Raw genomic sequence first — 17,102 nt, forward strand, 5'->3', positions numbered from 1 at the left:
ATGTTTTTAAGGTAAGGTTTTGTTTATACCATTCATGTAGGCTCATCAGAGACTTTACTAAAATTATTCACATACATGTGAATTTATTAATAAGGCATTTAAAGAAAATGTTTAAGCATGACAGAAATATTTGTATTGCTGTACTTCCTTGGGAATATTTCCCTAAAATGAAAATATGACACTTTTTTTTCTTTTTTTAGCTGAACTTGGAGATTATGACCCATATAAGCATATTGCAGGATATGTGTCAGAATACCGGTTTGTTCCTGATCAGAAGGAAGAACTTGAGGAAGCCATAGAAAGAATTCATAAAACTCTAATGTAAGAATCACATTTTATTAACTGTAATTAACATGTTGTACATTAGATCCCCAGAGTGTCATCTTGTTACTAGAAGTTTATACTCTGACCAGTGTCTTTCCCAGATCCCCAAACCTGATTTCCTGCCCCTGGTAACCACTATTCCAGTCCCTGTTTCTATGAGGTTGGCTTTTTCAGATTTTACATACAAGTGATACCATGTTTGTTTTTCTCTGACTTATTTCACTTAGCATGTTGCCCTCAAGGTCCATCCATATACTTGAAAGTAGCTAAGAGAGTTGATCTTAAATATTCTCACCACAAAAAAGAAATGGCACTTATGTGACAAGGTGGAGATGTTAGCTGAGCTATGGTGGTCATCATTTTGCAATATATAAATGTATAAATGTATCAAACACACCATACACCTTCAGTGTACACAATCTGTCAATTATATCTCAATAAAGCTGGAAAAAATAACATATCAACCACCATCCTTTGCTATTGGCAGACCTAAGAAAAGTTTCTAGAATGATAGATTGTTGTCTTTTGCCTGGAACATTCTAGCATTCTTTTTCTTTTTAAAGTTTTAACTGCTTATAATACTAAGAAGCTCATAGAAAATCCAAACAATTTATAAAGTATAGAGAACAGAGTAAATTCCAGTACCTAAAAGTCAAGATATTTTTAGTGAATGGCTTTTCAGACCTCTCTCTATGCATAATTTCCCATAGAGAAGCTTTATTCGGTATAAATTTATGTGTGATTTTACATAAAGGAGATCATTCTGTATATATGGTGTTTTGCAGACTTCTATTTTTTCAGTCACCAGTGCCTTGTGAAATTTATTTTTTTAACTATAAGTATAATTTATAACCACAAAATCCTTAATGTATTCTGGATTTGCTGTGTCATAAGTATGTAAATTCTTCACAGTTACAAGCAAAGTCCTGTGCAGTCTATAGCAATGAACCTGAAAATCACGATGACACCAGTGTGGAGCCTGGGAGGGGAGGGTATTATGTTAACACCACATGTGCTTCTAAGGATATACCCGAGCCCCTAGTAGATTTTCTAGTAATGGCCTATAGCATTGAAGTTATAATTTAATTAAAGTTATTTTGATTAAATCCTCTATACTGATTAGCTTTGCTTTATTGCCTCTTATGTAACATTCTCTCTTGAATTTGCTTGTTAGATCTATTATAGTTAAGGGAAAAAAATGCAGAATTAATTTGGTCAACAAAAAATGTTTGCCTAAAGGATCTGTTTCAGTGAGTAGCAGCAGAAGCCAATTGCTGAATTGCAGTCAGGGAAACCGGGTTCTCCATCATGAATTAACAGGCACCAGAACGCTCTCCAGCCTGATTGTAGAGTCCTTCACTGTAAGCTTTCTCTGAAGTGGGTGCTAAGAGAGTGCCTGTTACAACATTGTGAAGGGCAGTGTGTTTGGCATATTCTGAGACTACTAATTCTACTAGGAGTTTCAGAGTACAGTTATATTTTGAAATTGTCAAGGAGCTTTGGGTGAAGGGCCTTATATGTTTTATGCAACGGTGTGACTGTTATATCTAAGAGAAGAAAACTTGATCACAGTTTGGTAGCTTTGGTCTTCATAGACTTGAAAAGTATAGTTTATGACTGGGTTTTCCAGGGTACCATAGCTGAAAGGTAAGAATGGATTAAAAAAGGATTTCTTAATTAAAAAAAATTTACAGTTCCTTCTGTTAGCCATTAAAACTCTCTTTCTCTTTCTCTCTTACACACACACACACACACCCCCACACACACCCCCACACACACTTCTACTCATCCATGGAGATTCCTGGCCAATTCTTACCCTTATTAGGAATGGATGCTATTTTCTGTATATTATCACCAATAAAGATTTGGGGAAGATTTTATAGTTTGTATTAAGACAACGACAAGTATTTTTACAATTTCTAAATACCAACTAGTGTATTTTCAAACTGCTGTGTTCAGGAGCACTGATGAGACCCGGGTTGGGTGGTGGGAGCCCATTTTCTTCCCACCCACCACTGCTCTCACTCCTCTTCCTCCTGATGGCAAGCTCCTGGTGCACGGAGACATACTCTTTGTCAGGGATGCTTTTTTAATTTGAGTGTTTACTTTCTTAATAATCTCTTTGGGGGCTTTCGGAAATGGAGAATTTTTAATACATGCTAGGACATTGGGACTGGCTACAATGAGCAGAAATATATTTGGTAAATGAAATCAACTCGATACAAGTGTCACCTCGGAGTATAAAATCTTGTCATCAAGAAGTCAGGGGCTTCTCGAAATACAAAGACTTGTGTTTGGCACTGGCACAAAGGATTTCTTATATTCCAGTGAACCTGGTAAGTGTGGTAGCCGTCAGTAGAGTAAGGCTCTTTGTTTTTATGCTGGGTGTAGGGGTCAGGCTCCTTCGGAAGCGGAGCTGAATTACTTGAGGACTGCAAAGGCCCTGGAGATGTACGGCGTTGACCTCCATCCCGTCTATGTGAGTAACATTTAATTAACACAGAAATATTTTAATCTGATGACATTTTTCTTAAAGTGCCACTGGAAGTCCCAGAGGAAAGCTGCAGTCCTGTTGTTTAGCGAGCAGATGATGCCTTTTCATCTGTGTTTTTCTAACACAGTGAATCTCTCGTGTGGATTAAACCCTAATGAGTTTTGCATAAAAGTCTGTGATTATATTTCCGTGTGTAGAAAACAATTAACTGGGCTTGAAAACACAATCTGGATAACAGCTCCAAAGGGCTTAGCTAAACGTCAAAACAATTTAAAATTGGTCTGTAATTGATTGTATTAGGTAGAAAACAGGAGGGTTTTCCAAAAATAGGTTTTATGGTTGAAAAACATTCATATAATCACCAGGTAAAGTTTTAGGCACCAGTACAGGTGTAACTGTGTGTAGTTCTTTGTTGCATCTGTAGGTTCCGTCAATAGTATGGTTACTGCCTATTGTAGTTCTTGCCACTGCATTATTAGAAATATTTTTGCAGATTTTCTTCAGTAACTGACGAAAACTTGCCGAATGTAGTCAGTGAGCAGTTATATTGAGTCTGTGTTGAATGTTCTGGATCTGGTCATAACCTTTGAGCCACTTCTCTAAGGTTACCAGTTGATTATCCAACGCCAGTGAGATTGAAATGTGATTGCCTTTCATTTTATGAGTTTAGTTAGCAATAGTCAAATTTGATTATTTGAGAAATGAGCCAGGTACCTTTACATGAAATGAATTGCTAAAGATCATATGTAGTCAGAGTGTGTGTCAATTGGATTAGGGAACTCAATTTTTAAGGAACCCTGATAAAACTTACTGTAATGTAAGTAACTCACTCATGCATTCATTCTGTAATATGCCTTTTGCTCATCTGAGTTTATAAAGAGTTTGATCCATCCCTGGGTATACCATCAACATGGCAATGAGCCCAGCCGGTGTGGCTCAGCTGTTGAACATCAACCTATGATCCAGGAGATCGAGGTTCAATTCCCAGTCAGGGCACATGCCCTGATTGCTGGCTCAATCCACAGTAGGGGGTGTGCAGGAGGCAGCCGATCAATGACTCTCATTATTTATGTTTCTCTCTCTCCCTCTCCCTCTCTCTGAAATCAATCAAGACATATTTAAAAAGATATATATATGTGTGTGTGTATGTATGTATGTGTGTATATATATATATGTGTGTGTGTGTGTACATATATGGCAATGAAAGTTACATATTTAGGGGAAGTGGTAGTTCCCTGATGTATTAAATTTCAGTCTCATTAGATCATCAAGTGCTCTATACTACTGTCCTTTAAGAATGCTTCTAAAATTTTGTGGGATATTTATCTTTTCCCCTTCTAGCCGCATTAATCTGGTTAGGTTTTCAGTTTTAAAAAATATATATCTTTTTTAGGAAATGTATTAAAAGAGAGTCTTCTGCAAACACATGTGCATTGTGTAATGTTCATCCCAAGGCACAAAGACTTTTTTGTGGTCAGTGGGAATTTATGGTAAATGAACTGGATCCATTAGACTCTTCCGTACATTCTGTTAAGATTGAATTTTTAGAACTAAAAGTGGGCAACAGTTGGTAATCTTTCAAAACCTATAAGTTGGCTTGTGTTCCTTAGGACTATGACTTTACAATGTTATTTGACCTTAGAGTAGAAATAAGATGAACATAAACAGACAGTTCTGTGTATGTCCTTGGTACCCACTCTGCAACTTTCTCATTTCAGAATTCCATTTTCTTTTTTTTAAAATAAATACACCTTTATTGATTTCAGAGAGAGGAAAGGAGAGGGAGAGAGATAGAAACATCAATGATGAGAGAATCATTGATCGGCTGCCTCCTGCACGCCCCCAACTGGGGATAGAGCCCGCAACCCGGGCGTGTGCCCTGACCGGGAATCGAACCCCCATCGCCTGGATCCTAGGTCGACACTCAACTGCTGAGCCACGCCAGGCCAGGCAGAATTCCATTTTTTTAAATTGAGATTTATCATTGCCTAGAAATTAAGGGTCCCCAGTCTTTACCAAAAGAGATTGTATTTTTAAATTTTAAGCAGTCTTAAAGTCACAAATGGAAGTGGGAAGGAGCATGATAGCGACCTCAGAAAATCCAGGTGTATGCCTGCACGTGGCTGCCTGAACTTTCTGGAGAGGGTGGTGATGAACAAGGTCTCATGAGTGTTTACAACAGAAAGTAAGATCAGTGAGCCTGGGAAGGGACCCTTGATAGAAGCCAGTGGTTCTTCGTCCTGGGCTGCAGAGGAGGATCACCTGGAGCACTTATGTGTTTTTGATACCTGGGCCCCTTCATTGTGGATTCTGATTTAACTGGTTTTGATAGTACCCAGGCATCAGCATTTTAAGCTGCATGGGTGATTCCAGTTAATGTGAAGTCAGGGTTGAACACCATTGTAGAAGTAACATGGGTGAGTCAATTAGTGGCCTGATTATTAGTCCAGGTTCTTCGTCTTTTTTTTTTTTTTTTTTAATATGTCTTTATTGATTTCATAGAGAGGAAGGTAGAAGGAGAGAGATAGATGGAAACATCAATGATGAGAGAGTCGTTGATCGGCTGCCTCCTGCACGCCCCCTACTGGAGATGGAGCCGCAACCCAGGCGCGTGCCCTGACAGGAAATCAAACCTCGGTCTCCTGAATCATAGGTCGATGCTCAACGGCTGAGTCACACCAGCCAGACTAGTCCAGGTTTTTTTAATGAACTGAGGTGAGGTTACAAGTATGAATGCACTAGAAAAGAATTTCTTAAAAACTTTGAAAAAAATGAGCAGCAGCAAGTTAGCTACCATCATAGCTTAGCTAGCTTTCTAAGCGGATATTTTTAAAAACTAGATCCAACATTAATCTGACAAATTACATTTGAATGGCCAATTACAGTTTGACAGAGTGCATTTACATGAATACATTTATAGTTGTGGGCATATGTTTGTTTTTGCAGGGAGAAAACAAATCTGAGTATTTCTTAGGATTAACTCCAGTTGGTGTTGTTGTCTACAAAAATAAAAAGCAAGTGGGGAAGTATTTCTGGTAAGTATAAACTGTGGGCAGGGTTGGCATTCAAGTTACACACCGTATGTATTGGGTTTATGGGACTTGGGTGTCGATGAAAGGGTTGGGAAAAGAAGACCAGTACATTTCCAGTGGTCGATAAAAATGAATGAAACTGGGTATAAGGTTTCTCCCAATGCGTATCAGAATATATTTTCCCTGTAAATTTCAGGTACTGTGATTCTGGACTCCCGTCCATGGAAGCTGTGTGTGGTAGGATTTCCTACCCGTTCTAGTGTATGCTGGTGGGCTGTGGTCCCAGGACTGCTCTGAGCTCTAACTAAATGAGGAAGGATGTGAAAGGCACTAAGGGTTCTCTGGCACCCTGCACCGGGTCTGGGGAAGCGGCACTGCCCAGGCCCGGGGCTTCCAGGCTTGCTCGCATTTACTGGAGAAGCACAGAACGAGAATGGAGTTTTGTTTAGGGAGGTGTATAGAGCAGAGGACATATAGGGAACTCTACAGTTACTGCAATCGTATATAAGGGAGCCAGTGTGAACCAGTCTTTTCCCACTGAAATTCTGAAAAGTTAATTCTGAAAAACAGCACTCCCACCACCATCTGTTGTTTTTTTTTCAGGCCTCGGATCACAAAGGTTCACTTCAAGGAGACACAGTTTGAACTCAGAGTACTGGGAAAAGATGTAAGTTTGTTTTGGCACTTAGCTTAACCAGGAAGGGGGGATCCTTGTCTCCTTATTGATAACTGAAAAGACACTGTGAAGTACAACTGCTGTGTTTTCTTAGCTGCCACCACACGGAACCCGGTTAATGGACTTATGTGCACAACTTCTAAAGGAAGGCAAGAGGAAGTGAGTGGAAATGAATGAGGTGGTAACGCAGAAATGTCACGATAGTTTTAGCAAAGGGAAATAAACCTTACTAGGGCAGAGAAGAGAAGAGCGGGCGATTGTTGTTCTAAGTGTAAGTTGCTCTTTAGTACTGTCTGTGAAGGTAGGATTCATGTAATTAGAGGGTGTAGCCTGCATACAGGCTAAAAAGTGTCCTGATTTCGTCTCAAAGTAAATTAAACAGCCTGTAGGAAGTCACACTTCTGCTGTTTTCCTAGTTGGACGTGGCAGATAAACCAGATGGGAAATTCTGGATGTTTTCAAGGGAGCATGTGAGAATGCAAGGCAAGGGTACAAAAATGCTGACCTTCCCCATGCAGCTTAGCTGTGTCCTCAGGATTGTTTGGGTAATGGGCACAGTATCTGTCAGAGCCTGGAGGTGCCTTCATGCCTCGACAGGTAGCTTTTAGGAAACCCGGCAAAAGAAGGCAAGGATGTGAAAGCTTCCTTTTAACCCATCTGTGAAGATAATGCTCCCTGAAGTGCTAGTAATGGAATCAATGAGTGAAAATATGACGTAGCCGAATCCACCTTTCTCTCTCTTCAGTACTAACTTTGTGCAGAACAAAATCCTAAGTGAATGGCATTGAATTGATGAGATATTTGTTATAAAAAAAGAGGTTAATAAAATCTGTGCTTATGTATTCCCAAGTTTTGAGGCACCGGAAAAGTGTGGCTGTAACTACAGCTGGAAAGTGGTACCTCACAGGTAGCAGGTACTCAATAAATATCTGTTGAATGATCGATGAACTGATCTACTGAGATTATATACCGCCAGATTCGAAAACCTGATATTACTATTTGTTCCTCTTCTGGAAAAAATACAGTAATCCTTCCCTGAACTGTGTGATATGCTGCCATTTATTGGTGAAATTAAAATTGGATTTTGAAATGAGTTTTAACTTGTAAGGAGGGGGAAATTCCAGACTTTTAAAGAAATGAAAGTCCAAAAACCTCAGAGTCGTTCTTAATAGTCTAGTTAGAAGGAAATCCAGTTTCTTTAGCTCCTGATTAGATGTATCGATCTTAAATGTGCTAATATAAGATTGAATTAAAATCATCCAAAAAGTAGAATCACTAATTAGATGGTAGGGTTATCCAGTTTTCTCCCTATCTTGCCACTGGTTTCACGGGACTTAATGCAAGGCGTACGGTCTGTTTAATACATTGAACATAATGTTTCAACTTTTTAATAGGAATAAGATAATAAAATGATAAGACTTTTCATGGAAGCATTACTGTTATTCAAAAAGTCATTTCCCCCTTATATCTAAGTTATTTTTGTGAGTGAGATCCTTTGGTGAACTATTTTCATGCTATTATTACAGGGCCTTAAAATTCTTCTACTGCCTCGGGATGAATATCTGGTAAAGTCACAGCTAAGTTAAACTCTCAGCTTCTTAATTAACGGAGAACAGCAACAACATAGTTGATATCATGTTATTTTTTCACTGGCAGTCTCCATGGTGTGACCTGGTTTCTGACACACCCAGCGCAGTGCCTGTTCCTTCCGTGGCTCTGATAAGAAATGGATGCTGGGGTGCGGCCGAGGCTTTGCCCGCTCTTGTGTCGTTAGCTTGGTGCCAGTGGTCTGTAGTACAGTGGCAAAGCAGGTCCCAAAACTCAGGCTTGAATCGAAGGAAATTTAAAAACTTAAATAGCGCATTAATTGAACCCAGGCAGTTCGTTTCCTGAGCGTTCTTGCTCTGCGGAGCCTCCTTTCTCCACCAGGGTAGCTCTCTCTCTGTGAGGCGGTGATTTACATAATGGTAGAATTAAGTTGATTGTTATGGAGGCCTCACTGTAATCATGGATTAAATAGAAAAGTCCCCTGAAACCCATCACCTGGAACAGTAATCACAGTCAGCTTGAAAAATGGTTGAAATGCTTATTTCTGGTTGGCTGGTTCGGTCAGAGAGGCTTAACTCAGTATGTTCAGTTCTGTTAGGGCCAAATTCAGAGATTCAGTTCCCAAAAGAACAGCAGTGTCCTCCAGATAGAAGATTTTCCTAGTGAAACGAGGTCCAGTTCCACTTTTAATGTTAACTGCGCCCAACGTAACACATTAACATATCTTAATAAATACTAATAATATATTAACGTGTACTATTCATATATTTCTTTCCATCCACAAATAACAGCCTTATCTTTCTCAGGTATAACCTTAATGAGCTCAGTGATTCATTTTCCAGAGAGCAACAGATAGTTGTCTTCAACTAAATATTGGATTTGTAAAAATTTATTCCTCTGACAGATTTAGAAGCTAATTATTAGAAATACTTTTATGTATTATTTAAGCTTTGAAATAGGTACTGTGGTTTAGGTAATACCTCACCAAAACTCAAAACTCGTAGTAAAAAGATCTCGTATGTGGATTATAGAAAATCTGGGCATTTTCGAAAAAAAGAAATTTAAGGAGAAAATTAAAATTACCTGTAGACTTAAAATTCAGAGGCAATGATTATTATTTTAGTACAGTACCTTTTGGATTTTGCCCAGTTAGGAGGTGAACTATAACATATGCATATATACATGTATGTACATCATCGCCCTTAATATTGTATCATAAGCATTTCTGCTTTTACTATAGTTATTCATTATGTGCCTACACAGTGTTTGATAATGTTTTACTTTTTTTCTTAATATTGTAGATCAATTTTTTCCCTTGTATTATGTCTTAAAACTGGTTTTTGCTGGTAAAAGTGAAAAGTCTATGGAATTTTGTTTATTTCAAACTGGCCGTTTTGCTGAATTCTTATATTCTAGCCAAGAGTTCTTAATTTGATTCTTATAAATCCATATAGATGGTATATATTACTCACAAATAAAAATAATTTATTTCCTCATTTCTGTTATTTATGCTTTATAGTGTTATTCAAAATTTCTAGAAGAGTGTTAAGTGATCTAATATAAGACATCCTTGGTTGGTTTCTGATTTTAATTAAAATACCACTGTTGTTTAACCTCTTATGTATTAGCTCTCGGTTTTAAGAATATATGTGTTTTGCCTGGGGTTTAAATTTTTAAAAATTCAGTTATCAAATGGTTGACTTTCACTGAATGTCTTGAGGTCAAAGATTGTTGCTTGTTTACTTTCTCATTAACTAATGGTTATTTCAAAAATTCAGGCCAGGTGGTAGCGGCTCAGACCAGGGTAGCAACCTCCCAAGTGCTGAGGAGCTGTTGGATCCTGGGGTTAGCCATGTGGTTGAGGAGGAGGTGTTGAGGGTCTGAAGGAAGAGGAAGACATAAAATAGTAATTTCGGAGAGAAAACGGACAAGGGACATGTGGTTTGATGATGTCATATGATGGCATGGTAGTATGGAGGGTCATGGGTTTAAAGTGAAACAACCACAGTATGCTTTTCTCCAGCCACATTCAGCAGCACTGGTGCAGGCAGGAAGCAGGTGGAGGGTTGGTTTTATCAAGAGAGTGGTACAAAGAGAGGATAGGGAACTCCAGTGAGTCAGGGGAGCAGCCACGGTGATTTACCATGGACCTGAAACTGGGTAAGGTGGTGGGAAAGGACAGTGCAAGCAAGGTCAGATCTGTGGGTGGAGGTCTCGGTGATGCTGAAAAATTCTTGGGGGTGCAGTACTGGAGGAGTGAGCTGGAGAGAGAGGGTAGTGGTTAGAAAGAGAGGTGCTAGGCCTTGAGATGGTGGAGGGATTTCAGTTATTGTAAATGGAAAGTCCTACAGCAGTGGTTCTCAACGTGGGGCAATTACCTCTTACCCCCTGCCTCCCACCACTGGGATATTTGGTAGTATCTGGAGACATTTGTGGTTGTCAGTGCTGGGTGGGGAAGGGATGCTACTGGCATCTAGAGAGTAGAGGTTGGCTGTTCTGTTAAACATTTTACAGTATATTGTAAATTGGCACCGGATGGTCCCCTGCCAGTATCAATAGTGCTGAAGCTGAGAAACCTGCTCTGGAGTTCTGAGCATGGGAGCCGGTGACTGGGAGCCAATGACTGGGACTGGGGGGGAAGACAACATTGGAGGAGAGAAGTTCAGGGAACTGAGATGTCTGGATGTTGGAGGGATCCTTTCTATCATTTATATATTGAAATTTCCAGTAATTAATGCAAGAGTAGTATTGGAGAGAGCGACAGTGGCTGCAGTAGCATCCACATAGGAGGGAGATGACTTTAAGGATGACAACCACCATAGAGATCGCAGGGGATGTGATCTGGTGAGATTCAAAGCTGGGAGTTTAGGGGGAAGAGAGAGAATGGTCTAAAAGTGGCAGTGGGGAACAAGGAGGATTTCTCCCCACTTTTAGGCTGAGTGATAAGAGAACAGTGGGGACAAAAAGGCACAGCCACCACTTGAGAGGACTGCAGCTGAGACAGTGTTCCCCGCAGAGAGCCAGGTTCCCACTGGCACAAGAGGGTGAAGACAGTGTAAGAGAGTGGACTCGGGAGCTGCGGGATTTTGCTGATGCTAGGCCATGAATTCCAGCAGATGAAGGGAGGGTTTCAGGAGTTGGTAGCCATGGCAGAAGGGACGGACTAGGGGATGTGTGGAGCATTACTTGGGGGTGACTGACATAAACAGAAATGGGAAGTGTAATGAGATTGGGTCCAGTGGATTCAGGCAGATGAAGGTGGAGAGGGTGTGAATGTCAGAAGGGAGTGAGGGTTGGTTTTCCATGTCTGCCCATCCACCTTGGTGATAGGGGTGAAAGGGCTATGGGAAGTGAGATGGTCCCAGTGTACCAGTCAGTCTTACTTTTTTGGGAGAGGGCACCTCTTACCTGTATGTATGTGCTTGATCTTGACACTGGCTGATGGTCTTCAGGACTGGAGGGGTAACTGGGTGATACATCCAGCCTGGGTTTCACCCGCCTTATTCAGGTTTACATTTCAGAAAGAAATGTCCTGTTCTGCAGGGTAGAACATACAGATGGGAACAGAGGCAGACAAGTGGGAGACTGCAGACTGATCAAAGGAAGTGATGAGAGGGTAGACACCACAAGGTTGCAGAGAAGTGGGCAGATTTGGGAGGCATTTTGGAGATAAAATTGCTTCTGATTAGTAGCAGATTGAATGTTTTTGTGAAAAATACAGAGGAGTTTTGGATCATCCCCAAATTTCTTGGTTTCATCAACAGGGAGAGAGTGCATTCCCCAGCAGCAGGCCCAGAAGTTGGCACGCACTTAAGCATATTTGTTGAATAAATGAAAAAAAGAAAAAATGCTGCTCTGATTACTTTTATGTATAATGCATCATGAAGCTAACCTCAGCTAAACTTACCCAGTGTGACAGGATGTAGAACCAAAAGGTTCCTGGCAACTCTGGCCATGAGTAATTAGACCCACTTGGCCGAACTCTCAGGCCTGCTTTGAGAAGAGTACACGGGAAGTGAGGATGGCCAGGAGTGGTCACTGTTCGTCAGCAAGTCCAAGAGGTCTCACTTATGTAAGCTGGGCCTCCTTTCACATTTTAAGTGGAACTATAGATTTTTAAAAACTCTTTTTTATTTGAAAATAATTCCAAGTTTACAAAAAGCTGCAAAAATTAAAATACTGCAGAAACATGGCCACCTGTTTTTACTCACATTCACTTACTGTTAACATTTCACTTAGTTTTCTATTTCATTTTTTATCTACACACACACACACACACCATTTTTTTTCTGAATGACTTAAGAGTAAGTTTCACGTGTCATATGTCTCTGAATACTTTTGTATGTATTTCGTAAGAATAGGGATGGTCTCTGATGTAACTGCAATACAGTTATCAACTTAATAAGTTTATGTTGATATAATGCTTCTATCATCTAGTTTCTCTTTCCAGTGACCTAATAATGTCCTTAATTGCATTTTCTCCTCCAGGATAGAATCTAATTAGCCTCCCTTAATCTGGAACATTCCCCACCCCCCATTTATTTATTTTTTTAATTAAATTTTTTTTCAATTATAGCTTGCACTCAATATTATTTTGTATTAATTACAGGTGTACAGCATAGTGGTTAATCTAGGACATTTTTGTAGCATTTTTGTTTTTTCTGACTGACATTTTTGAAGAATACAGTTCCATCTCATTTCATATTTGTCTGTTGTTTCCTGTGATTAGACTGAGGTTCTGTGTTCTCAGCTGGAAAGCTGCATGTGTGAGGTTGTGTCCTTCTGAGAGTACCGCAGCTGGCTCTGCATGATGACCATCTGTCTTCTGTTGGTTAAATTTGACCACCCAGTCATGGTGTTGCCTGATTTTCAACTGTTTTATTTTCTCCTCTGCATCGAATAAGTAATCTATGGGAAGATATTTTATTACTATTTTTTAAAATTTATTGTTGAAAATATTACAGATGTCACCTTTTTCCCCCTATTGATCCCCTCTACCTGGCATTCACCCCCCCACCCCCCACCCCAGGCCGCCTTATGGGGAGATACTTTAATTCAATGCAAACACCCTGCTCCCCTTGAAAATGTCCCTGTGGCTCTAGCATTCATTGAGACTTCTTGCCTGATCCAGTTGTTGACTATGATGTTTGCAAAATGGTGATTTTCTCGCTCTCCCATCCCGCCATATTTATCTGTCAGCCCTTGGCATTCCACTGTAAGCGAGCGTCACACTCTTATTTACTTATCAGTTAGTTATTGGCATGGACTTACTAATTTCTGTTTTTTTCCAGTGGTTTACAGTACATTACTGTACCTAATGATTGGTGCAAGCCCTTTTAATCTGGCTTTTATGCTCTTTTGACCCGCCCTTGTCATTTTTTGTCACTTTCACTGTGACACAGTGGCATTTCAGGTGCATGTTATACCTGCCCCAAATCCACCTTGTTGTCAGCCATTTCTCCAAAAAGCTCTCATTCATTTTAGTGGGGAAAGTCAAGATCTGGGTGTTAGATGTGGTCCTTGCTACTGGGGTGACTTTGTTTCTTGGTCCTTTCAGTGGACAAAGGTAGGGAATATATGTCCGCATATACACATACAGACAAATACCAATACGTACATACATATGTGCACATAAACACATGCTTGCACACATTTTAGAAATCACAAGTTCATGCTATACCTCTCATTTCCACTTGTCCCCACAAGGTTCTTTCTTGCTTCCCCTCATTTCATGCTCATATATCCTTTCTTCGGCTATGAGAACCTTGGCTCCCAACAACAACACATTTACTCATTTGCTCAAATCTAAAATACATCAAAAATAGTTTCAGAGTTGCTTTTGGCAATCAGAAAAACTGGCGGTGCTCGCAGTGCCTAGCTCGCACATGGCACCTTGCCGAAACTGAGGGCATGGCCTCCAACACCGTGTTCAGATCTCCTTGGCGTGGCCGCCCTTCCAGCGCCCCTGATACTGTGGTTACGGAATTCACGTGAGGTCTCGTTAGGTTTCCTTGTTTCAGTTTGCTTTCGGTTATAGATCCCGTCTTCGTTTCCTTGTTTATTTGATTTTATTTTCTGAAGATGTAGAAGATTAACATGCTTTTAAAAGGAAAACTGTACAAAAAGGCACATTCAGAAAAGCATTGCTAACGCCCGTATCCCTTCAGCCTGCCCCCTCACGCTTCCTTGTACGTAGCCACCTTCAGTGTTTTATGGTTCATCCTTCCTGTGCTTCTCTTTGTAAAGATGATTGTATTTTTCCATTTTTCCTTCTTTCTTGCCTAAAAGATAGCATACTACATATAGTCTTTTGCACTTTGTTTTTCTTTCACTTAGGAATTCCTCCTAGAAATATCTCTATCGGTTTATTGAGAGCGTTCTTCTTTTGTACAACTGTATAGTACTCCATTGATGTATATTCCATAGTTTATGTGGCCTATTTCTTATGCTGGAACGTTTAGGTAGTTTTCAGTTATAAATTTGCCTTAAATCAGTAACTTTGTGTGTATACATTTTTTAGGAGAGTTGTCTTTGGGGTAAATTCCCAGCAGTGGGAATGCTTGGTCACGGAGTAATGTCATTGTGCAGTTTGTTAGTTGCTGCCACATTCCTTCTCCCCAACTTCCACCAGAGTTTCTGTGGCATTTTGCATTTCCACCTACAGTGTATGAGCGTACCTGGGACTATAGATGTAATATTTCCCCCCAAATATTCCCGACTGTGGCTTTGTTAGTGATATTTGGATTCTGATGCTACATGACAATTTGGTTTGGAGTCTCTCAGGTTCAGTGATGGGCTACTAGGCTTGTGGTCAAACAGCACAGCTTAAGTCCAGGCCTCTCACTTATCTAACCTTGTGTAATTCACTCAAGAGCATTAACCTACATTTCCTTATCTATATAAAGTGAGGGTGCTAATACCTGTCTTATAGTGTTATTGTGAGGTTGAAAGCACCTAGTCCAAAGCTGGCATGTAGTAGGCACCTGATACATGTCTCTGAATTGGAACTGCTTTGGCCTCATGCCACTTAGAAGTACTGAAGTTTTGCACAGAAAAGGGCTCAGGGAGCACCCTGTTCTTAACTGGTCTTGGCTGGCAAATGGCTTGTGCCAAGGCAGGAAGGAGGGAGGGCTCAGGTTTTCCAGGCCCATGGATTTACCTTTGTTTCACTTACTAGCATGTGTGTTGACATTCTCTGTAATTAAAACACATAGGTCATTTGTTTGGAAAGGATTTTTAAATTGTGGCATAAAAATTATTTTAAGAATATCAGTAGATCTTACTAGATACGTCTTCATTTTAACAAGCTTAAGTAACGTTTGTTATTAAGATTTTTAAGACTAGGAATAAACATTAATTATCCTTAAAAATTAAATCTCCAAGAGAAAAATGTTGACATTTTAGTAAATGCTACAGTTTCTCTAAAGAGCAGATGAGGAAAAGATAAAGTCAAAACAACAATAACAAAAGCAAACCATGTGGAATTCTGGGTTGGTTACATGAATTTCTCAAATAGGAAGCAGAGTGAGGTCAACTAATAGTTTTCAAAGTTTACTGAAATGTGATATAAATATTTTCTAATGGTTTGGCTCGTATTTTCTTTTTTTTTTTTAATTTTGGAGGAAAAGAAAAAAGAGAAGCAACACAATTTAACACATCTTTTCCAATTTTATAATTTATGTTTCTATGAACCTCAAAAGAGTTAGATACAATCAGTCAACTTTCTCATTTGTAAAAGAGGTAAAAAGACTTTTCACATTTAGTATGTATTTTGGAATATAACCGCACAGCTGACAAAAGAGTACTGGAATATTTTTGCTGTTTTTTGTTCTTTTATTGTAAACTATAGCATATATGCAGGGATGGAAATTAATTTTATTCTCTGAGTGCTCTGCTGAGATGCACAATGATTTTTAATTCAAACCATATTACATGCATTTCAAAAATAATTTAAAAAAACGTGTGTGTGCGTGTGTGTGTAAGGGTGTTTGGTATAATATTGTTTAAATCAGACTACTGAAAAAATACTCCCTTGAGAAAAAGTTCTTTGTCCATATAAATCAGGGAAATGCCATTTCACTTAGCAGCTCTGGGAGATGCACCGTGCACATCAGCATGTTGAGGGCCTGAGCGTCTCAGCCATCGGAAAGGATGAACCACTGCCACTTGTCACAACTCGGGTGGATCTTGAGAGCATCCTGCTAAGCGAATTAAGTCAGATGGAAAAAGGCAAGAACCATAGGATTTCATTCCTGTGTGGGATGTAAAACAGAAAGCAACAAGTGAACAAATGAAACAAACTTACACAGAAACAGAACGGTAGTTACCAGAGGGGAAGGGGCCAGAGGAAAGAGAAAGAGAGTGAAGGGGTCAAGTTGACGGTGACGGCGGGAGACCAGACTTCGGGCGGTGAGCACAGTGCAGTGTACAGACAGGCGATGCATTGTAGAATTGTACACTTGAAACTTATATAATGTTGCTAACCAGTATCGGCCCGAACTTTTAAAGAAAGATCTGAGTATTTAACCAGTTGCTTCCCAAATATACTTGATCACAGAATTCTTTTTATTTTGCCAATATCACAAGACACTAGTGTTGTGAGAAACACTCTTTAGGGAGCACTATGTAAAGATAATACTTTACTCAGTGTTTTAAAATTCCCTTCTAACATCTTACTCCAAATAATAAGATTGGTAATTTTTTTGTTGCAGGGCTCACTCTGCATTGCTCTGGGTTGGGGTGCCTAGAAAAAGAGATCAATGGGAAATATGGGGAAAATCATTAAAACAAACATTGTGCTCTCTCATACACAGACAGTTCAATTTTTTTAATGCAGTTATTCAATCTCACCATTTTTAAAGGCACAATTTCTTGAAACAGTTAAATTTTGTGATAGCTCTCTGGTCTCTAATTTCAGTTAAAGAATAGAATAGATCTTTTCAAGGCCACCTTGCCTTCCTTCGCTTTATCAGTAGTCATTTCAGTCATTTGCCATCAGCCTTCTGATGATTTTGTTTTTTTCCTCCAG

At 39.6% G+C, this 17,102-nt stretch overlaps 1 protein-coding gene across 2 annotated transcripts in view; it reads left to right on the plus strand.

The window, feature by feature from the left end:
- The window catches only part of EPB41L4A (erythrocyte membrane protein band 4.1 like 4A), a 208,974-nt gene that overhangs the window by 125,957 nt on the left and 65,915 nt on the right, over positions 1–17,102 (plus strand). For both annotated transcript variants that reach the window (XM_081133301.1, XM_081133300.1), the window contains 4 exons: positions 201–321; positions 2,716–2,803; positions 5,765–5,853; positions 6,454–6,517. In XM_081133301.1, coding sequence (XP_080989427.1) covers positions 201–321; positions 2,716–2,803; positions 5,765–5,853; positions 6,454–6,517 — 362 coding nt within the window. The remainder of the gene's footprint in view (positions 1–200; positions 322–2,715; positions 2,804–5,764; positions 5,854–6,453; positions 6,518–17,102) is intronic.

This window comes from Miniopterus schreibersii (assembly GCF_964146895.1).
Source record: "Miniopterus schreibersii genome assembly, chromosome: 3".
In the NCBI taxonomy this organism is placed as follows: Eukaryota; Metazoa; Chordata; class Mammalia; order Chiroptera; family Miniopteridae; genus Miniopterus; species Miniopterus schreibersii.